The following is a 21,731-nucleotide window of genomic DNA, read 5'->3' on the forward strand; positions in this document are numbered from 1 at the left end:
TATTAACATCACGTAATATTATCGTTTCATGATGGATTTTTGAGGAGTCCCAGCAGAGAATAACTTGCATTGTATTAGCATGGTTACCTGGTGATATGTATATCCATGACTGTGACTGTCATGTGAGTGTTTAACTTTATCATGGTTAATAGGATTTCTGAGTAAGAGTTCACAAGATGTTGGGGAAAGGGAAATACCTAGTGTATTTTTGCACGGAATTGTGACACCACTGGTTAGCTTTGTCTAATCTGTAAATGTTATAGTTTGGTGGAGCAATTTCATCATTTTTTTGTTTCCTGGTGGAGCTAAGTTTCTCTGGCAACTAAGATGGCTGGAGTGTGTAGTGTTATCCATGCATGCATTTCAGGGAGGGATCCCCCCCTTAGTCATCAAGTTCCTCTTTACTGCCCAATGTGCCCAGTCATTCCTCAACTTTGTTGTCTAAGGGCATTGAACACAAGAGGTGAGAAAAGAGTTTGGGATTTTGGGCTGTCATCCTTCTTGGAATCAGGGCATTTTCTTATCCATCCAGCTCTTCCACCTCCTGGCTGACAAGACAGCTGCAGTGTTGACACTGCTAATCCATGGTCAAGTGGCACTGCTAGTACACAGTCAGGTGGCACTGCTAGTACATGGTCAGGTGAAAGCTTCTACGCAGTTGCTACAGTTAGTGATTTTCTTCTTTTGGCTTTTCCCGGTTAGGGGCCGCCACAGTGGAACTCCGGTCTGCTAATGAATGGCAGTAGATTTTTATGGTGCTGAGATACCAGCCCAGTGCCCAACCTTCAATGAAGGCACGCCCATTCACGCATGTCTTTCGAACACCACTCGACCACGGGGAGGACATGCAGACTCCACAGAGAAGGCACTCCAGCCGAGAATCGAACGGGAGAACCTCTTGCTGTGAGGCAACAACGCTACCACTGCACATCCGCGGTTTGCTAAAGTTAGTGATAATCTCCTGCAAACTCATGTCCCAGTGTCTTGCCATTGCTTATTAAACGTATGCCTCTAGCCTGATACATGGGGGTCACTTCAGAGGGATATGATATGTACCAGTATTTACCTCTGCGATGAATGAGTTAGTGTGGGTCACTCACTTCCACCTCTCCTTAGTCAACAGCTGCTGTAGTAACTGTGTCACTGACTAATCCAGAGTCTTGTGGGTCTTAGTCACACCTTCAGCTTTATGTGCCCAGAACTGGGCTTCCATACATGTATATATGACATTATTTGAATATGAAGTCTGAATAAAGTTGAATTATAAACACAGTCATACACTGGCAATAAGTTTGAGCTACACTTCAGATATACTGCATTTAAACTGGAACTACATACTGAGATTTGGAACTTACTCTATTAGACTGATGATTGCAGATTTTATTTCTCTTTTTACCAGTGCTTCTTTCATCATCTTCGTGGTTCTTTCTTTTGTTTGCATGTCGATATTCTGCAAGAAATGATTGGTTAGATTAACGAGAAATTGTTTTGAACAAAAAATACAAATACCTTAAATAATTTAACAACTTTAATAAGAAATCCAAGCTTCAAGACAGCAGCAACACCAAAACTGTGTTCTTTGCTTAGCAGCTGAGAACCTTCTAGATGTACTGAACTGCGACAGCAGATGTAGCAATATGCAAAGGAAGGATCTGAAATGCAGATGAAATGTATTGCACCATGAAGCTTCCATATGAACTAACTAGGTTAACTACTTAATCAAGATGCTGTACCCCCTTAATTCTTAATTTGTAGTGCAGGAAAATAATAATTTCAGTAGCATAAATTCTGAAGATATCATCGTATGTCACACATTCTGCATACAAAATATTAAGAATCGCACATTAGATTATTATTTGAAAGTTTTGCTGTCACTTTCTAAATAATAAGGCATTACTACATTACTAGACCTTTAGTGAAACCAGAGCTAATTCGTACTCTTTCCAGTCAAAGAAAAGGTTTTGCCCCTAACGTAATCTTTAAGATAAGCAGGAAATCTCCTGTCATGTGTAAAGAAACTAGGCGGGGTAACAACAGACAAGCTAACGACTTTACAGAATATATTGGTTCTGTCATAACTATGCAGGCAAGTTTCTTCCCAGTCTTTCTGCACTGTATAGACAGGCAGAGGTTTCCCAATTGTAACATCAGTATTTTTCTGGTAATAAATGCTACAAACCTCTATGGTGCTCAGATAGGCTTATGCTATTTTCTAGGTTCATGTAATGGTTCATACTCTGTGAATCAGGTTTTGAACTGATTGATATACCTGTTCAATTGTGAACCATGATCAGTCACCTTTATATATGACACAGGTACTAAACAACTCTCAGTTATGCTAGGGGTCTTTTAAGACATAACTGCAGGTCCTCACACAAACTTCATCTCCAGGTAGAAACTTTTCAATTTTACTCAGTCTGTTTCTTAGCTTACTATTTTCTTCATACATTATTTTTCTAATCTTCATAGGCTCTTAGGTTTATAGGAGATTTCTATGCTAACAGCTTAAGAGTCCTTACAAGCCTAGCTATGATTTCCCAAATTTTAACCGATTTTTTTTTTTGATTGGTAAGAGCTAGAGGATGGCTTAGGTTTGTGCCTATACCTTTGAGTATTTTACTGACTGTCCCTGTCTGTAAAGGGCATGGGTGCCACCCCAGGAGTGAATTTATGATTCCTCATCCATTAATCCCAACTATGTTTAAAGAGGATCAGGGAAGGGCTCTGCTTTATGTGAATAGGAAGCCTGTTGCAGAGCAGGGGTAATCTCTGAGACACATATCTGTCTCTCCAGCATGTTTTGCTCATGTTACAGATCAAGTTTTGATCCCAAAATCAGGTGACCCTTGTGCAGTTTGTCATGCAAATGTGTAACAGTTCTATCACGGCTGGATTTGTGAGTACCTGGTAGGTTAGGCCACCTGGCAAACACGGCAAGCACAGCTCTCATACTTGTTTCTGCTGGTGATGAACCTGCTGTAATTTGAGGGTTAATTCTGTAAATGAACAAAAATGATGGGAATTCTAAATGCTCTGAGGTCCATTTCTGAGATTTTTTAAAACAACCTTTTATCCATTGTTGGCCTGAATAAAAAAAACATGTTCAAAGAAAGAAACATAGTCTTAACTATTCAACTTTGTTTTTATCCTGCATCCTTTCAGCCCATCCTACCTGAGCAACATTACAGTTTAATAAACTGCAGTGTATATAACTGTATTAAGATGGGGATCTGGGTATCGCTAGGTTGCCAGAAGCCATAAGGTTTCTAGATGCTATGAGATACCTTTTCATCCAATGACAGCCTGAACAAAAGCAATGGACACTGCACCCATTGTGAAAGGGTTACCAAATCCAAGCATTTTACCAGTAAGAATACTGGAAATGTATATCACATTGGGTTCTTTGCCAATTGTTGTACCAATTGGGTAATCTGGCTCGCAATATGCACTTGCTCGGTGTTTTATGTAGGTCAAACCTCTAGACCTCTAAGGTTACGTATATCAGAAAACTACAGTGACATTAGAACCAAAAAGACTAGTAATGCTCTTTGCAAACACTCAGTGACACATAGGAATGCATATTTCAGATTCATGGTTATTGACAGAGTCATGGGCAATAGGACCAATAAAGTTGGATGGTACACAATATTAAATACTAAGGAAAATAAATGGATCATCAAGTTGGGTGGCTTATTTCCACCTGGTCTCAATAAATATTTTTGAACGACCAATGAGCTTCAACTTTGATAATATGTTTATAAAATGGAGCAATGGAATTATTGATTTGTATTACACTGATGAAGGCTGTGTGTCTTTTACAGCCGAAACCGGTCTGTTATTTGCTTCTACTTCATATTTATACATGACTTAATAAAATGAAATATTGAATTGCCATAGTTTGGTGGCTCCTCTTTTTTAACATTTGGATTTCAGTATTTTGGGGCCATGCAGTTGCCGTACGTGCAGAGGCTGCTTTGTTTTACCTTGATCTACTTTTTAAAACAACTTTTTATCCATTGATGGCCTGAATAAAAATCATGATCAAAAAATAAATGTAGTCTTAACTTTTAAACTTTGTTTTTGTCCTGCATCCTTTCAGCCCATCCTACCTGGGCAACACTACACTTTAATAAACTGCAGTGTATATAACTGTATTAAGACGGGGATCTGAGTATCGCTAGGGTGCCAGAAGCCATAAGGTTTCGAGATGCTATGAGACACCTTTTCATCTAATGACAGCCTGAACAAAAACCATGATTAAGGAAAGAAATTCTTACTCTTCAGCTTTTCTTTTCCCTGCATTCTTTCAACACTAAATTAAGATGAGGACGTGGGGGCTGGTAGGCACCCAAAAGCCATGGGGGTTATAGAAGCTCTGAGGTTTGTTTTATAGCTTTTTTGTACAACCTTTTAAATCCAAAGATGGCTTGAACAAAGATGCACTTACACAAAAGAAATTCAGTCTTACTTGTTTTATTTCAAGACAGAAATGTTATATCCAAATTTTAATGTTCAGGGCTGACCAAACACCAGTTCACATTAAACTTTGAAGACAAATGCTTTGTGAGGATACATATATCATATCTGAGAATATCACGGCTGGATTTGTGAGTATAGTACCTGCCTCCTCTCCTCAAAATAGATGTATCCTCCATGATGTTAAATTGTGAAGAAAATTAGGGCATAAATGCCCACACATATATTTCAAGCTTCTGCTGTCATATGCATAAACAGCGTGCGTCATCACTCTGTATCGCAAAAGACAGCTACCTGTGTACCCTTCTGATGTCAGAGTGGGGCAAAGCTGAAAAAACAAATAGAACATAATATACTTGTTGTCAGACACACACACACACGCACACACATATATATATATATATATAAATATATATATATATATATATATACACACATATTTTATATATATATATATATATATATATATTTATTTATTTATTTTATTTATTTAACATTTGTTGACCGGGAAAGTCCAACTAGGTTCCACAGATCCTGTTTTCAGTGGAGGCCTGGGGAGAAATGCTCCAGAAGCATGTCTTTAGAATGTGGGAGGAAACCGGAGTACCCGGAGGAAACCCACGCGAACGCAGGGAGAACATGCAAACTCCACACAGAAGGCACCCTAGCTGAGAATCGAACCGGAGAACCTCTTGCTGTGAGGCGACACGACAGCATTAACTGCGGCACCACTGCGCCGCCCAGACACTTTATATATATATATATATATATATATATATATATATATATATATATCTCCCCTTTGGGAGGAATGTTAAAGAAATAATGGGAACACCTCTTTTTGCATTTGTTGCACATGTAACATAGGGAGCACATCTAGGGGTTGGGGGATATGAAGGTCCCCTGTACAAGGTAAATGCTTGGCATGTAGTTATTTTTATCTTATTTAGCATTTTATTACTGGAATGGTCTGATTGGGATGACAACACTGATGAGAAGACAATACAAATGTAATTACAAAAGTGTGAATTGGCTACATAAGCAAAATAGTTTACAGAATAAATAGACAAAATATATAGTTTTAAGGTTAAGCAGAATAACTAAATATTATTATGTATGAGTAATTAAATATGTAAGTAAAAGTATGAGATTTAAGTGAGGATGATATTTAAGTAAAATAAGAAGAAAGGAAGGTATAAAATGCAAGCAAGTAAGCTGCAGGAGAGTGGGATTGAAGTGCAAGTGGGTATTAGGTGGTTGAGTGTTCAAATGGAGAGGGACTAGAGGGTTTAATGAAAAGAAGCAGAGGCAAAGAGTTAGGTAAGTGTTTTTTTGAAAATGTATTGAGTATTAAAGTGGAAAGGGGAAGGCATATTGTGGATTACAGTTAAACAATTACATTAGCTCTGGGAGTGGACAGCAGTGGATAAGGTAAACATTGGAGTACAACAGTTACATTACTTACAAGTTTGTATTAATCAGGTGTAAGGCACTAGTATAGCCATTACTAAGAAGGTTTGTGGTCTGCACTCTTTTGGCAGGAGTGGTAGTTTACATCCTTCTAAGATGGAAGTTGCTGGTTGAAGGCTTTGTGTCTGTTATTCTAAAAGTGTCTTAGTTCTGGTTTAAGCACTTGGGTTTCAGGCCAGTTATTTTACAAGAAGGTTTGTGGTCTGCACTCTTGTGGGAGGAGACGGTAGATTCTGCCCTTTTGAGCTGGGAATAGCTGGTTAAAGGCTTATTGTGCCTGCTTATCTGAACTGTTTTTTTCTGAAATTGGTGCACCATGTTTGCTGTAGCATAGACTAGATTCAGACCTGCTGAATCTAGCTTTGTTTTTATAACTTGAGCACTAATCCAGGCCATCTTTTTGGAGAGGGTTCCCCTGCACCCTAGTGGCAGGAGTGTGCAGTTAGAACTTGTTTGATTGAAAACTGCTGGAACAGGGCTCAGTTTTGAGCTTTTTTATTGGTTAATTGGTTAATTTGTTTAAATCAGTTTGCTCTTGTTTGCTACTGTTGTATTTAAGTGTGTATCTGCTCTTCTGTGTTAAATTGACCTAAACAGAGTTTAAATATCTTTAGCATAGTCTGATTACAGGTTTTGCTGTAGTCAGATCTGTTTGTGTGATTCCTGTGTTTCCTGCTATGCCATCTTGTGTTGGCCAGGGCCTGCCTGCACTTAGTGAACGTAAGTGAACTGGTTGGAACTGGTCTGGCATAGACTGTTGAGCAAAAAGCTCAGGGACATGGGATGATCGGTCACTTCCAGTGTTTCTATTTTACTTTCGTGTTTGTGGTATGTAAACCCAGCATTTGCATGGGTTTGTGCTTGTTCATAGGTTCATAGGTTGGTACTAGGCTATCGGCCCTAGGGCCTATACAAGCCTAGCCATAACAACTCCCTGGCTATTTCTTCCCACAATATTTACTTCCCTGGACCCCTGTCTAGCAGGGCGACTGACGTGATCCCCGGGGTGAATTTCCTATCTCCCATCCAATCGTCAAGGTTCCTTTTGAAGAGGGCCAAAGAGGTGCTCTGCTTCACATATATGGGCAGTCTATTCCAGAGTCTAGGGAGTCTCTGGGTCAGGAACCTATCCCTCCAGCATGTTTTGTTCATTGTGATGACATGGTTTAGATCCCTGGAGCGTGTGGCTCTGAGGGATTGGGATTTCTTTAAGTGTAGCATGTCCAACAGCTCTGGGTTTGACATGGCCTTGTATGTTAAGCAGAGATCGCCTCTGAGTAGACAATATGCGACAGAGTATAGCTGGAGTTTTTTTAGAGGGTCAACATAGGACATCTGCTTTAGGCTTGTGATTCTTTTAGTAAGGTATTTCTGTGGCCTTTCCAGTTGTTGTAGATGTCTTGAGAGGTACATACAAAACGGGGCATTGTATTCTATAATGGGTCTAATGAGGGATGAGTACAGTGGGACAATGACCTCCTTTTTTCTGGATGAAAAGCCCTTAGTGATGAGGTGTGCCACATAGAAGGATTTTCTGACTGTTGTGGTGATGTGGTTATCGAAGGTAAGACCACTGTCCACCCGTGTCCCTAAGTCTCTTATCACACTTTTGGTGTTAAGTGTACTGCCACCTATGTGGTAATTCATGGGTACGTATTTTTTCCCAAAGGGGATAACTATACATCTTGGCATTGAGTTTGAGCCCATGGATCTGGCACCAACCAAGTATCTGTTTCTGTAAGGCCCTTTTGTAGAATATGCACTTCATTTGGGGATTCAGTAATGGCTCCCAGTTTGCAGTCATCTGCGAACTTTGTTAGCCAGAGTCCCTTAGTGTTGGCCTGTACGTCCGAGAAGTAGATGCCACACAAGACCATTGCCCATTGCGCACCGCCACTGTGCTGCTTTAACCCTTTGCAAGGTATCTCAGTTGCATTTTCTCCCTTACCAGCACTTGTGTGTGAGTGAGGCCCTTGCCTGCGGCTACTGTATTGATTTTATCCAGCCCTACTCACACCTATAGGTACTCTCCTCAGATAGTACCCATTCTACTATCCCTGATCTCTCTTCCACAGATTCTGATAACCACGGATGGACAATTTTCTATTGTTTCTCCTGCTAGTCTGGTTGACATGGGCATCCTGAGACACTGTAGCAACTGCCTTATGTACACACACAACCCTATACTACTACCACCTAGGAACACAATATGTGAGAGGTGCAATCACATTAAGAACCTAGAATCCTTGCTGTCTCAGTGACAAGCCAGTATATGTGGCACTGAGAAGGTTGTCTGTGCAAACACGACAAACACCACACCACTAATGCCACCCATATCTGTACAACACACTCCTACATATGCATGGGTTCGCAACAAAAACATACCTAAACAAAAGAGACCTCTGAAGCAAAAACACAGATGCACATCACAACCCACAGTACCAAGCATCACACATAGTACATACATGTATGTCTCACAGCTTCTAAGGCCCAACCACAAACCCACCATACTAGTCATAGCAGACTCTGTCATGAGACACTTAGATGTGCCTCTCACAAGGCTGGATAAGGAGAAAGCCATAGTAAGTTGCTTATCAGGTGCTAGAATCCGCCATATCATGCACACACTCAAGTCTCTTAACAATAAGTACTGTTATGACTCTGTCATAGTCCATGTTGGTGTGAATGATTTGAGACGTACCTCTCTGGACTATATGAAAAGAGACATGACTGAGCTCGCTGCATATGTGTCCCAGGCAGGTATGTCCCTAGCCTTAAGCAGCATCCCACCATCACCCAGAATAATACCTAAACACAAACAGAAAATGATTGACTTTAACAACTGGCTTAGTGTATGGTGTCATTCCAAGAAGATCCAGTACCTAACAGCCTGGGAGGACATAATTGATAGACCATGATGCTTTGCCAGAGATGGCCTTCATCTGTCTCCCCTGGGCTTTAGGCTTCTGGCAAAGGCTCTTGCCTTCCCCATAGTGCTTTTTTTAGGCAAAGTCATGAGGACAAAATTACCAACATGAAAAATTCTAATAAACGAAATTTAAGGGTCATGCTGCTAAACGCTAGGAGTCTTGGCATGAAACTACACTAATTGTAAGACTTCCTTGCCTGGAGGATGCTGACATTTGTGCAGTCACTGAAACCTGGTTCAAAGCCGTGGAGAGCACCTCAGCCTTACCAGGTTACTCATTCTATCATACTTTCAAACCACAAATGGTGGGCTACAAAGCCAAAGGAGGTGAAGTTTCAATATTATCAAAGACATACATACCTCCAGGCTGGCCAAATGGCATGACACACAGGAGACACTCCAAGTGAAGTTAACTGTTGACAAAACACCTATTTAAATCATAGCTGGCTACAGACCCCCAACCATGACTCAGGATACCCACTCCACCTATCTGGACTTACTTGAATCCATTAAGATTCAACCCTCTACCATGATCCCGGGTGACTTTAACTACCCAACCATAGAGTGGAAGACCTATTCTAGCCCAATCATAAATTCCCAGAGATTCCTCAACTTCGTCAATGCCAATGCACTGGATCAGCTGGTCGACACCCCTACAAGAGGTGAAAATATCCTGGAACTGGTCCTAACCAACATGAGTAGCCATTGTAGCACTTCTACAGTGTCATCCTCCTTGGTAAGATCCGACCATAAAGCAATCACTTTTGAAGTCAGCATCTTCCCTGAGCCCCCTCTTGTCAGGGTCAAATGAAAAAACTTTTTCAAAGCTGACTACAATCTCCTCAGAACAGGTATAAGCAGCTTCACAGCCACCTTCCCTTCAGTTGGAACTAGCTAGCACTAATTTCCAAGCCTATACCAAAAAACTATATGAGCACCTACATAGCTATATGGACTCAGCAATACCTGACAGGACCAAATCATCTTCCTTAAGGAAGAGTAAACCTGTCTGGTGGACAGCAGCAGGAAACAAACTCTGTAATAAATGAAAAAAAAAATGCTGTCTGGGGACAAGAAGGAACAGGTGCCAAGTTGGAAGCAATATCTCCTTTGTCTGAACCAGCAAATAAGGTCACTGGTGAAATCCTCTTAGGCTAACTTCAAGTCCAAATTGGCCACATCCACCAAGTACAATCACAAGACCTTCTTCACATATGTCCGCAGTCTCAAAGGTAACACCCAAATCTGCTCTGAACTGGTGGTCGATATCACCACATACACAAACACCATAGATATAGCCAGGTTCAGTGAAAACTTCACCCCCCTGTTCCCCAGTCAGTAAACTAGGACATCCCCAGCACCTGACCCCCTCATCACTAAGGAGCAGGTCCTTAATGCCCTCTCAAAGGCAAAAAATACAGTCTCCATTGAACCCGATAACATCCCTGACTGTATTCTACATGAACTCAGGCAAGAGCTCTCAGCCACATTAAACACTCTATTCAACCAAAGCCTGATCACCGGCTTCATCCCAGCTGAATGGAGGACAGCCACTATCATCCCTCTACAGAAGGGTGGAGCGTCCGTCAGCCTAACTAGCCTGATCTGCAAGGCCATGGAACGCATTATCATGGACACTGTTTACCTTGACCTAGCCAAAGCCTTTGACACTATTCCCCATTCAGTTATAATAGAGAAACTCTCCCAGCTAAGCATCAACCCGTGTGTTACCAGATGGGTAGCTAACTGGCTCACTGATAGAACTCACTCAGTCAAAGTAGGGGAAGCCACCTCTAGTAGTATACCCGTAACAAGCGGTGTACCCCAAGGATCGATCTTGGGGCCTCTACTGATTTGGATATACTTTTCTGAGGTGCAAGCCAAAACCAGTGGTCTGTGACTGACCATGTTTGCAGATGATTGCAAGCTGGGTGCTGTCTTAATTTCCCCTAGTGATGTGAACATCCTCCAAGAGGTCCTTACCCAAACTAATGACTGGTGCCAAAGCATGGCCTCAAACTGAATGCCAAGAAATGCATCATTATCCCCTTTGAGGAAAATTGCATCCCCACAAATTATAACATTAATAACAATGTACTAAGCATGCAGTCATGAGGGACTTAGGCATGCAGGTTGATAGCAACTTGACTTTTGACCACCACGTTGCCTCCGTTGTACGGAACGGCGTTCTATATGCCCCACCTCATAAATAAGGGTATTTTATCAAGGAACGAGGAGGTCATAACATCCATGAACTCCTCCCTTATCAGACCCATTATTGAATGCAATGACCCCTTCAGCGTGTACCTTGCTAAGCACATGCGGCAGTTGGAGAGACCACTGAGGTTCCTGACTAGGAAATTCCAGGGTCTGAAACACCTATCCTGTACAGATAGGCTAAAAGCCCTGTCCCTCTACTCAGTCTCATACAGACTGCTCAGAGGTGACCTGTGACTGGTATACAAGTCCATTTCAGACCCAGCCTTGATGAAGCTGCTGCATATCCATAAGACAAACTCCACTCGCGCAACCCGCATGCAAGGTCTTAACCTGGTCTGTGACATTAATAGAACTTGTTGGTGGGATAGATTTGTATCCCAAAGACTCTCCCATCTGTGGAATATACTCTCTCTCCATGCCAAGCAGAGTAACTGTCTATCCCTCTTTAAGAGGAACCTAGATGAATGGCTGGGAAACAGAAAATACGCCCCTGGGATCCGGGTCTATATTATAAGTTTGAAGTTTGAAAACCTCGAATCTCATATGATCGACATCATATGATCGAAGTTTTCAAACTTCAAACGTTTCAATGGAGATCGTCGTAGGGAATATTTCCCTTCACTCAATGTAGTGTGATCTCGGAGTTGGTATATTTAAGTAGTGGGGGGTGTGGTGGTGCAGGGGGGCTTGCCCCCCTGCATAGAGAGTTCAGGTAGGTTTTTTATTTTTATTTTTTTTTATATTGTATGTTTGATGTTTGAAAACTTCGATCATATGGAGTCAACCATATGAGATTCAAAGTTTTCAGACTTCAAACATATACTATAGACCCCTGGGATCCCACCTATGTCCCTGCTGGACAGGGGAAACAAGTGCTGACTTTGAGGGAACTGGGCAAAATTCTTGGCTAGGCTTATAAGGGCCTCTGGGCCAATAACCTAGTATCATCCTATGAACCTATGAATCTATTTCTGGTTGAAGTGCTCTTTAAGAAGAAGTTTAAACCTTGGGAGGTGAAAGTGTTGGTGTTCCGTAATCTTGTAATGCAGCTTGAATATAAGAAGTCACCAGCTATGTTGTTTGATTTGGTAAAAAGTATCAGAGATTGAGTACTGGACCACAGGTTTCAGGTTGGGGCACAGCCGAGAATTGTGTTATGAAGGGCAGAGCAATTGTCAGGTTGATAGATTAACTTGCGGGTAGTTAGAAGATATATGCATGTAAGATGATTTGACCATTCAAGCCATTTTAATTCTTTTGTGACAGTACAGTAATGGGCAAAGGAAGGGAGGCTGATTGCAAATCTTGCTATTTTGTTGTAACATGATGCTAGTTCATTTTTTGTATGTCTATAAGGTTAAGGTTAGAGATATGTTCACCAGTGGGAGTGGTAAACACTGAACAGCCTTCCTGTCCCTGGAGGAGTGGTTACTACCTAGAAGCTGTAGTTTTATTGGCCATTTTGGGTCAATTCTAAACTCCTTGATCTCTCTCTCTTAAAACCAGGCTGCTTCATGGTTTTGGCGTCTTTTCAGGCTTGCTAGTTGTTGCTGAAGCACCTACCAAGAGGAGAAAACGCAGAGAGAAAAAAAAGAGCCACTTTTGTGATTTTAAGTATTTTCTTCTGATTTTTTGTTAAGTTTTACTGCTTTGCAGCCTACTTTTTGGCATTTTCCGACTGGCTAAAGTTTATATCTGTAACAGTAACAGTACTTGGAACACATCTAGAGCCTGTTTATTGCATTTCCTGTGTTGCACTTAATTTAAAATCGTTTTTTCTCTAAAAACTGCATTTTACCTGATTTTGGCCTAGCACTCAAGTGTGGGGTCATTTATTGCACTGTTGTGATTATTTTGCTGCTTGTGTATCTCTGCTTCCTTTAAACTACAACAGAATGAAAAGAAAAAAAAAACTTGCTTTTTTTCCCACTTTCTGAAAGTTAAGAAAGTTCAGTTACAGATTTGCTGTTCTGAACTGTTTGGAAGTTTCTAGAAGGCCAGTGCTTGCTTGGGCTAAAGGGAAGTCTCTGTGTTCACCAGTGGGAGTGGTAAACACTGAAGAGCCTGCCTGTCCCTGGAGGAGTGGTTACTACCTAGAAGCTGTAGTTTTATTGGCCATTTTGGGTCAATTCTAAACTCCTTGATCTCTCTCTCTTAAAACCAGGCTGCTTCATGGTTTTGGCGTCTTTTCAGGCTTGCTAGTTGTTGCTGAAGCACCTACCAAGAGGAGAAAACGCAGAGAGAAAAAAAAGAGCCACTTTTGTGATTTTAAGTATTTTCTTCTGATTTTTTGTTAAGTTTTACTGCTTTGCAGCCTACTTTTTGGCATTTTCCGACTGGCTAAAGTTTATATCTGTAACAGTAACAGTACTTGGAACACATCTAGAGCCTGTTTATTGCATTTCCTGTGTTGCACTTAATTTAAAATCGTTTTTTTTCTCTAAAAACTGCATTTTACCTGATTTTGGCCTAGCACTCAAGTGTGGGGTCATTTATTGCACTGTTGTGATTATTTTGCTGCTTGTGTATCTCTGCTACCTTTAAACTACAACAAAAAGAAAAGAAAAAAAAACTTGCTTTTTTTCCCACTTTCTGAAAGTTAAGAAACTTCAGTTACAGATTTGCTGTTCTGAACTGTTTGGAAGTTTCTAGAAGGCCAGTGCTTGCTTGGGCTAAAGGGAAGTCTCTGTGTTCACCAGTGGGAGTGGTAAACACTGAACAGCCTGCCTGTCCCTGGAGGAGTGGTTACTACCTAGAAGCTGTAGTTTTATTGGCCATTTTGGGTCAATTCTAAACTCCTTGATCTCTCTCTCTTAAAACCAGGCTGCTTCATGGTTTTGGCGTCTTTCAGGCTTGCTAGTTGTTGCAGAAGCACCTACCAGGAGGAGAAAATGCCGTGAGAAAAAAAGGAGCCACTTTTGTGATTTTAAGTATTTTCTTCTGATTTTTTGTTAAGGTTTACTGCTTTGCTGCCTAGCTTTTGGCATTTTCCGACTGGCTAAAGTTTATATCTGTAACAGTAACAGTACTTGGAACACATCTAGAGCCTGTTTATTGCATTTCCTGTGTTGCACTTAATTTAAAATCGTTTTTTTTCTCTAAAAACTGCATTTTACCTGATTTTGGCCTAGCACTCAAGTGTGGGGTCATTTATTGCACTGCTGTGATTATTTTGCTGCTTTTGTATCTCTGCTACCTTTAAACTACAACAAAAAGAAAAAAAAAAACAAAAAAAACTTGCTTTTTTTCCCACTTTCTGAAAGTTAACAAAGTTCAGTTACAGATTTGCTGTTCTGAACTGTTTGGAAGTTTCTAGAAGGCCAGTGCTTGCTTGGGCTAAAGGGAAGTCTCTGTGTTCACCAGTGGGAGTGGTAAACACTGAACAGCCTGCCTGTCCCTGGAGGTGTGGTTACTACCTAGAAGCTGTAGTTTTATTGGCCATTTTGGGTCAGTTCTAAACTCCTTGATCTCTCTCTTAAAAGTCTACAACTCTCTGTTTGCACGGTTTTGCGCACTGAGCAGCGTCGGGCAGCGCCGCCTAAACAGATTTAAACTATTCCAGGCTCCACAAAGTCTGCTCTTCACTTTTTCCCTTAGAACTGTTCAAACTCTCAAAGTAATAACTCTATTCTTTTTCTAAAGCCCTGCAGTTGCTCAGTTCTTATAAGGAAACACTAACCAACTAAAGCACTACACCCTCCTTGACTTCTCATAAGTATTAGACTCCCAATTGGTCCTTCCTGATCAAGTGAAAAATCAGTTCCCTTCCCTAATCTGATCAGTAAAAAAACAGTTCCCTATACTAATCTGGTATGTCCAAGGGTCAGTTTCAAGGTTACTCTCCAGTCCAGCTGGTGAATCTGGGAATTTTGAGGCAATGTTACAATTGCCTTATGTACACAGACAACCCTCTCCTCCTTCCAACAAACTCTAATACATGTGAGAGATGCAGTTACACAGCCAAACTGGAGGCAGAGCTCTCTCAACCCAAGACTGGCACAGTCAGTCAGGAGGAAAAGGTAACCACCCACACCACAAATCCAGTCTCACACAGACCTATTGCATCTGCATACCCAACACATAAACACACAAAAACATACTCGGAGGCTCTAAATAAAAATCTGCCTAAACAACAAAGACCTCCTAAGCAGATATCCAAGCAACAGCCACCCCTCAACAATACCCACAAATCACATATCTCACAAAATCAGTGTGCCTCACAGTCACAGCCCATAAGGCCAAACAACACACCAAATACACTTGTTATAGGAGACTCTATTGTCCGGCACACTGACGTCCCACTCACCAGACTGAACAAGGAGAAGGTCACTGTAAGCTGCCTGTCAGGTGCCAGGATCCGCCACATAACGCAAGCACTTAGGTCACTCCAAAGCAAGTACAAGTATGACTCCATCATTGTCCATGCTGGTGTGAATGACCTGAGAAGTACCTCCCTGGACTATATGAAAAGAGACATAGAGGAGCTCTCTGACCATGTAGCCCAGGCTGGTATGTCCCTGACCCTGAGTAGCATCTTGCCCTCACCAAGAATGATGCCACAGTATAAAGACAAAATGATCAGTTTCAACAATTGGGTAAAGTATTGGTGTCATTCAAAGGGGATCCAGTGTCTGTCAGCCTGGGATGACATGCTCGACAATCCACATTGCTTCGCTAGGGACGGCTTGCACCTGTCACCCTTAGGCTTTCTTATACTGGCCAAGGCTCTTGCCACCCCCATAGTGCCTTTTTTAGGCAAGGCTCAAAGGACAAACCCACCTCCATAGACAACCCAAAGATAAAAAACTAAAGGTAATGCTACTCAATGCCAGAAGTCTAAACCTCAAGATGCACGCACTCAAGACTCTCCTCAGTATGGAGAAAATCGATGTCTGTGCAGTAACAGAAACTGGTTCAAGGCTCCTGAGAGCACCCCAGCACTACCAGGTTATAATTCATACCATGCTTTTCGGCCCCAAAACTCGGACCGAAGCACAAAAGGAGGGGGAGTATCTATATTCATCAAAGATACCTACACCTCCAGGTTACTGGCACTGCATGAAGCATCAGAAACCATCCATGTGCAATTAACAGCGGGCAAAACTGCCTTTCAGTTTGTAACCTGCTACAGAACACCCTTCCTATTACAGGAACCCCACTTGGAGAATATGAAGGTTTCTCCAAACACTATGTTATTGGGTGACTTCAACTACCCAAACATTGACTGGGAAAACTACTCAAGCCCAAACACCCTCGCCCAACGGTTCCTTGAATTTATAAACTCTAATGCAATGGAACAACTGGTCACCACTCCCACAAGAGGGAACAACATATTGGACCTGGTCATCACCAACATGGGGACTCTATGTTCCACACCAGAGGTAAACCCCTCATTGGTAAGATCAGACCATAAACAAATTTCCCTAGATATCCATATCCTGTCCCCACCCCCAGCCAAGGAAATCACTGTAAAGAATTTCTCCAAAGCCAACTTTGCACTTCTCAAGACTGAGGTGGAATCCTTCAAAGCCCCTGGGCCAGAGGATAATACAGCCCAATCCACAGAATCCTTTACAAATGCATTCTATGAGCACCTGCAGGAATTCATGGATCATGCTACCCCAAATAAAACCAAGACTCACTCCTCCAAAAACAGGAGACCGGTCTGGTGGACCCCGGCCATAAATAAGCTATACAACAGAAGGAGGAAGCTACTACATGACAGAGCAAAATCCCAAAAAGGGAAGGCATCTCTGAGCAGTATTAGCAAGAAACTTTGATCCCTCATAAAATCATCAAAGGCCAGTTTCGAAAGAAAAATTGCCCTAGACACTAAAGATAATCACAAGGCCTTCTTTAGTTATGTCAGAAACATGGGTGGAAACTCCCAGATATGCTCTGAATTGTTGCATAACGGTACAAAATATACCGAACCTACAGACATAGCCAACATCCTGGCAGACAGATTCAACGCAAACTTCTCCCCCCTTCCCCCCCAAAGGAGCAAACGCCTATCCCAACTGAATGTAACCTCCCTGACATCACAGATACACAGGTGAAAGCTGCCCTCTCCAAAGCAAAAAACACAGCATCTGTGGGACCGGACGGTATCCCAGGCTGTGTCTTACACGAGCTCCAAGAAGAACTGAACCCTCACATTAAGTCACTGTTCAAACATAGCCTTACTACAGGATATGTACCCAAAGAATGGTGTACAGCTACAGTGGTCCCACTCCACAAAGGTGGTGCCACAACGGACCCCGGAAACTATCACCCCATAAGCCTGACTAGTCTGGTCTGTAAAGCTATGGAGCGTATTATCATGGAACTCATAAACAAAGACATTGGGAGCTTCCAGACACTGGACCCTACCCAATTCGGCTTTGTTAAGGGCAGATCTTGCCTCTTAAACCTAGTTGATTTCTTTGAAACAGTTACCAAAGCCATAGATGAGGGCAAGGTGGTCCACACAGCCTACCTGGACCTCGCAAAAGCCTTCGACACAATACCCCACTCGGGCATCATAAATAAGCTTACCAGCTTAAATGTCAACCCCTGTATCACAAGATGGGTTGCAAACTGGCTCAGAGATAGAACCCACATGGTCAGAATTGCAGGTGCCATGTCTGAATCCAAACCAGTTACAAGTGGCGTCCCACAGGGCTCAGTTCTGGGACCTCTCTTGTTCAGTATATACTTCTCTGAGGTTCAGGCTAACACGGGGGGATTATGGCTGACAAAGTTCGCAGATGACTGCAAACTGAGGGCCATAATCGAATCTCCAGCTGACACAAGCATCCTCCAAAAGGGTCTCACAGAGATGGATGCTTGGTGCCAGAACCACGGCCTCAAGCTAAATGCTAAAAAGTGCATAGTCATCCCCTTTGGGAAAAACAAGGTGCCCACAAATTACCACATAGGTGGTAATCCATTAAGTACGGAAGAAGTAATTAGAGATTTGGGGACCAACGTAAATAGTAATCTCTCCTTTGATAATCACGTTGCCAAAGTCATTAGAAAGACCTTCTATATAGTCCACCTTATCACAAAAGGGTTCGCATCTAGATCCAGAGAGGTCATTGTGCTCCTCTACTCGTCACTCATCAGGCCCATAATTGAGTACAATGCCCCTTTTGGGATGTACCTTACCCGACATTTGCAGCAACTGGAGAGACCCCAAAAGTACCTCACCAAGAGGATCATGGGCTACAAACAGATGTCCTATGCAGCTCGACTAAAGAAACTCCACCTCTACTCAGTTGCTTACTGCCTACTCAGAGGCGATCTATGCCTGACGTACAAAGCCATGTCAAACCCAGAATTAATGGACATGCTCCACCTCAAAAAATCCAAGTCCCTTAGAGCTACACGCTCCAGGGACCTAAACCTCAGTACAAAAATAAATAGGACATGCTGGAGGGACAGATTCATTTCCCAGAGGCTCCCCTCACTCTGGAATAGAATCCCAATTCATGTTAGACATTGCCCCTCGCTGACCCTCTTCAAGCGAAATTTGGACGCGTGGATGGGAAATCGCAAATTCACCCCTGGGATCTCTCCTGTGTCCCTGCTAGACAGAGGCACAGTAAACTAATCTTAAAAGGGTACCTTCTGTGACCTACTTTACAGAGGCACAGTAGGTTAATCTAATAGGGAGGTGGAAGCCAAATACACTCTGGCTAGGCTTATAAATGCCCTAGGGCAGATAGCCTAGTATCTACCTATGAACCTATAAAAAAAGCAGGAGGGTAAGATGTAAGTGGCTGCTAGGGTTTTTCTGACGGCTTTAGCACGATAGGATTTAGATTTGCAGAGGGTACCTAGTTTTTGATGCATTTTCTTTATGAAGTTGTCAAGATTGTGAACAACAAGATATTCTAGTGATGAGTAGTCTAGTTTGAGTTACATGTTCTGGGGAGGATAGTGGTGTTACAGGTTACAATAAAAGAGTGTTTCAGTTCTGAGAAGGTTTTTAGGGTAAAGAGCAACAGCTTTGTAAGCTATTATGAGGTTCCTGTCCTGACACTGTATAAGAGTGTGGCAGCTTTGGGCATCTAAGTCATATACACTGTTCAGGTGGACAAGTAGTTGGGAATTTGACAACGATGATTCAAAGGATGAGAAGGAATCATGGGTAATTTTTTAGAGTATGGGGAGAGCAGAAGCAGAGCAGATGAGGGTGGAGTCATCTGCATATTATATTATACAAGCATGTTTAATGGCCTTGCAGAGTGAGGTGATATAGTTATTAAATTGTAAAGGACCTAGGATTGACCTCTGTAAGACACCAGCACAGACTGTGTGAAGGGAAGAGTATGCTTGGCACAATTTGACTGCCTGCAACCTATCAGAGAGGTAGTTATGAAACAGCATATTACGGGTTGAGAGAGCTTGAGGGCAGAACGTTGATGTAGGAGACTTTGCTCTGGGCAGTATCAGATGCATTAGAAAGATCCAAAAAGATAGAGGAGACTAGATACCTTTTGATGTTCATCGTGCATACAGCTGCAGTCATAACAGATGGGTTTTCCTGCCGTCAGGCGGGTCCTCGGTCGGCCGAATTCCAAAGTCTAGGTCTGGCATCGGTTGTCGTCACTTCCTCCCTGACGTCAGTGCGACAGGGGTATAAAAGATCCAGCCGACGCCATTTTCTTCAGTCTTTCTTGCCGGGCGGTGCCCGAAGCAGAAGCAGTTCGCAAGTGCCGGTCGGCCAGCTCCTGAGATTATGAATATTTTTCAACCGAAGTTTTCTTGAAAGCTAAGTACCCCGTTGGGGAAACTTTTCTTGCCTCAGTCCGATGTCAGACAAAGTTAATAATTGCATTTCTTGTGGGAAGCAAATACCGCATAAGGATTTTCATTCCCTCTGCATTCCTTGCCTAGGCCCAGACCACGACGTCTCGGCCTGTCATTTTTGTGCTACTTTCAACAAACGCACTATTAAGCGTCGGGCGGAGTTCACCCAACATTATTTTGGCAAAAAATTTAATTACATTATGTCATCGGATACTCCGACTCCAGTTTTAAGTGAAAGACGCAAAGATAAGGACCGACATACGAGGTCCGTGACTTCTACTGACACCACGCCAAAGCCGACTACAGGTGGTCCGGTTCTCAGTGAGATGCCTACGCAGCCCCTGACTACTGACGACACTTTATTGGCGGTGTCTTCTGTGCCTGAGGTCGCAGGCTCTTCGGCCCACACCCCGACTACAGATACTGAAGCCACCATTGGCGGTGAAACTCAGAGTTTAGATAGACCTGCCACCTCTCAAGGTGTCTACAGGCCTTCCTCTTCTTTTTCCATCAAGGCTTTCACTAAGTCTAAATCAGCCATGCATACTAAAAAACAAGCTCCACAGGGCCCTTCTCAAGGCCCCATGCCTAAAAAGCAGTTGCTCAAAATGGCTGAGGATTTGATTACTCTTATTAGGGGTTCTCAACCCCCCCCCGGACAAAAGACCCAGAGTGGAGGAAGAATCCCCCTCCTCGGACCAGGCCTCCATTATTTCAGAACATTCTGAAGATCAGGAACATTCTTACTCCCCTTTTGAAGATTCTGATGCAGAGGAGTCCATTCCCTCTGTCTCCCCCCCCCCGAGGATTACTCTTTTGGGGAAACCTTACATACCTTGAGGGAACACTTCCACTGGGAAGGCCAAGAGTACTCAGACTCCAAGAAAAGGCTTAGGGATTTCCTCTTGCTTCCTCAGCACAGGCCTATGGCTATACCTCCTGTCTTAGACATTCTAGATGACGTGTATTCGGAGGCCTGCCTTAACCCAGATTCTTTACCTCCAGCTCCAGTCAAGCCTGACAGGTATTACCGGGTTCCTGACTCACACCAATGCCTATACAAAAGCCATGCGGCTGACCCAGAAACTATTTCACAGGGTCCCAAGGGAATTAAGGCCTCCACTGCTAAAAATCCATTACCTTCAGAGAGAGATTCCAGAGCTTTAGAGAGGTGGGGAAAAGGTTTACACCTCTGCCACCTTAACCATGAGGGCATTAAACTGTCAGTTCCATATGTTAAAGTACCAACAATTTCTGTTATCACAGTTGAGAAACAAAATGTCACAACCTGAACAACCAGACTTGAAGGAGTTGCAGGATTTGATACATAGTGCAGAACAAGTGGGTAAACATACCTTGCAATGTGGTTTTGATGCTTTAGAGGCCTCATGTAGAGCTGCTGTTACAGGATCAGTCATACGTAGGCATGCCTGGCTCAAAGAGCAAACCTTACCAGATCATGTCAAAGCTAAATTACTAGATGCCCCTCTGCAAAAAGATGTATTGTTTGGTGTTAAAGCTGAGGAGGTATTAAAGAAAATGGAGGAGAAGGCAAAATCAATGCAAACATTAAAGATTTCCTACAGGTACAACCTCCACGTTTCAGTAGAAATTGGCCTTCCAAAAATTGGTCCTTTCCCGCCATGGACAGACCCTAAAGAGATAGATACAGGCGCCCGAGGGGCAGAGGGCAATCTCAAGGATCATTTAGAGGCAGACAATGGCAAGCACCCACACAAAGAGGTGGTGAGGATAGTTCACAGCCATTCAGAAAGCAGAACCAATGACTTTCCCCTTTGCATGCCAAGCAAGGCTCAAATGGCAGCACCTTTAGGTGGAA

The 21,731-nt window shown here is 42.6% G+C and overlaps 1 protein-coding gene across 1 annotated transcript in view; it reads right to left on the reverse strand.

Annotated features, from left to right (window-relative positions):
• The window catches only part of LOC122798818, a 638,969-nt gene that overhangs the window by 266,244 nt on the left and 350,994 nt on the right, over positions 1-21,731 (reverse strand). The window contains exon 5 of the mRNA XM_044067941.1: positions 1,356-1,450. Within this exon, the coding sequence (XP_043923876.1) occupies positions 1,356-1,450 (95 nt within the window). The remainder of the gene's footprint in view (positions 1-1,355; positions 1,451-21,731) is intronic.

Source organism: Protopterus annectens, chromosome 3.part1 (genome assembly GCF_019279795.1).
Source record: "Protopterus annectens isolate FY-2018-M chromosome 3.part1, PAN1.0, whole genome shotgun sequence".
NCBI lineage: Eukaryota > Metazoa > Chordata > Ceratodontiformes > Protopteridae > Protopterus > Protopterus annectens.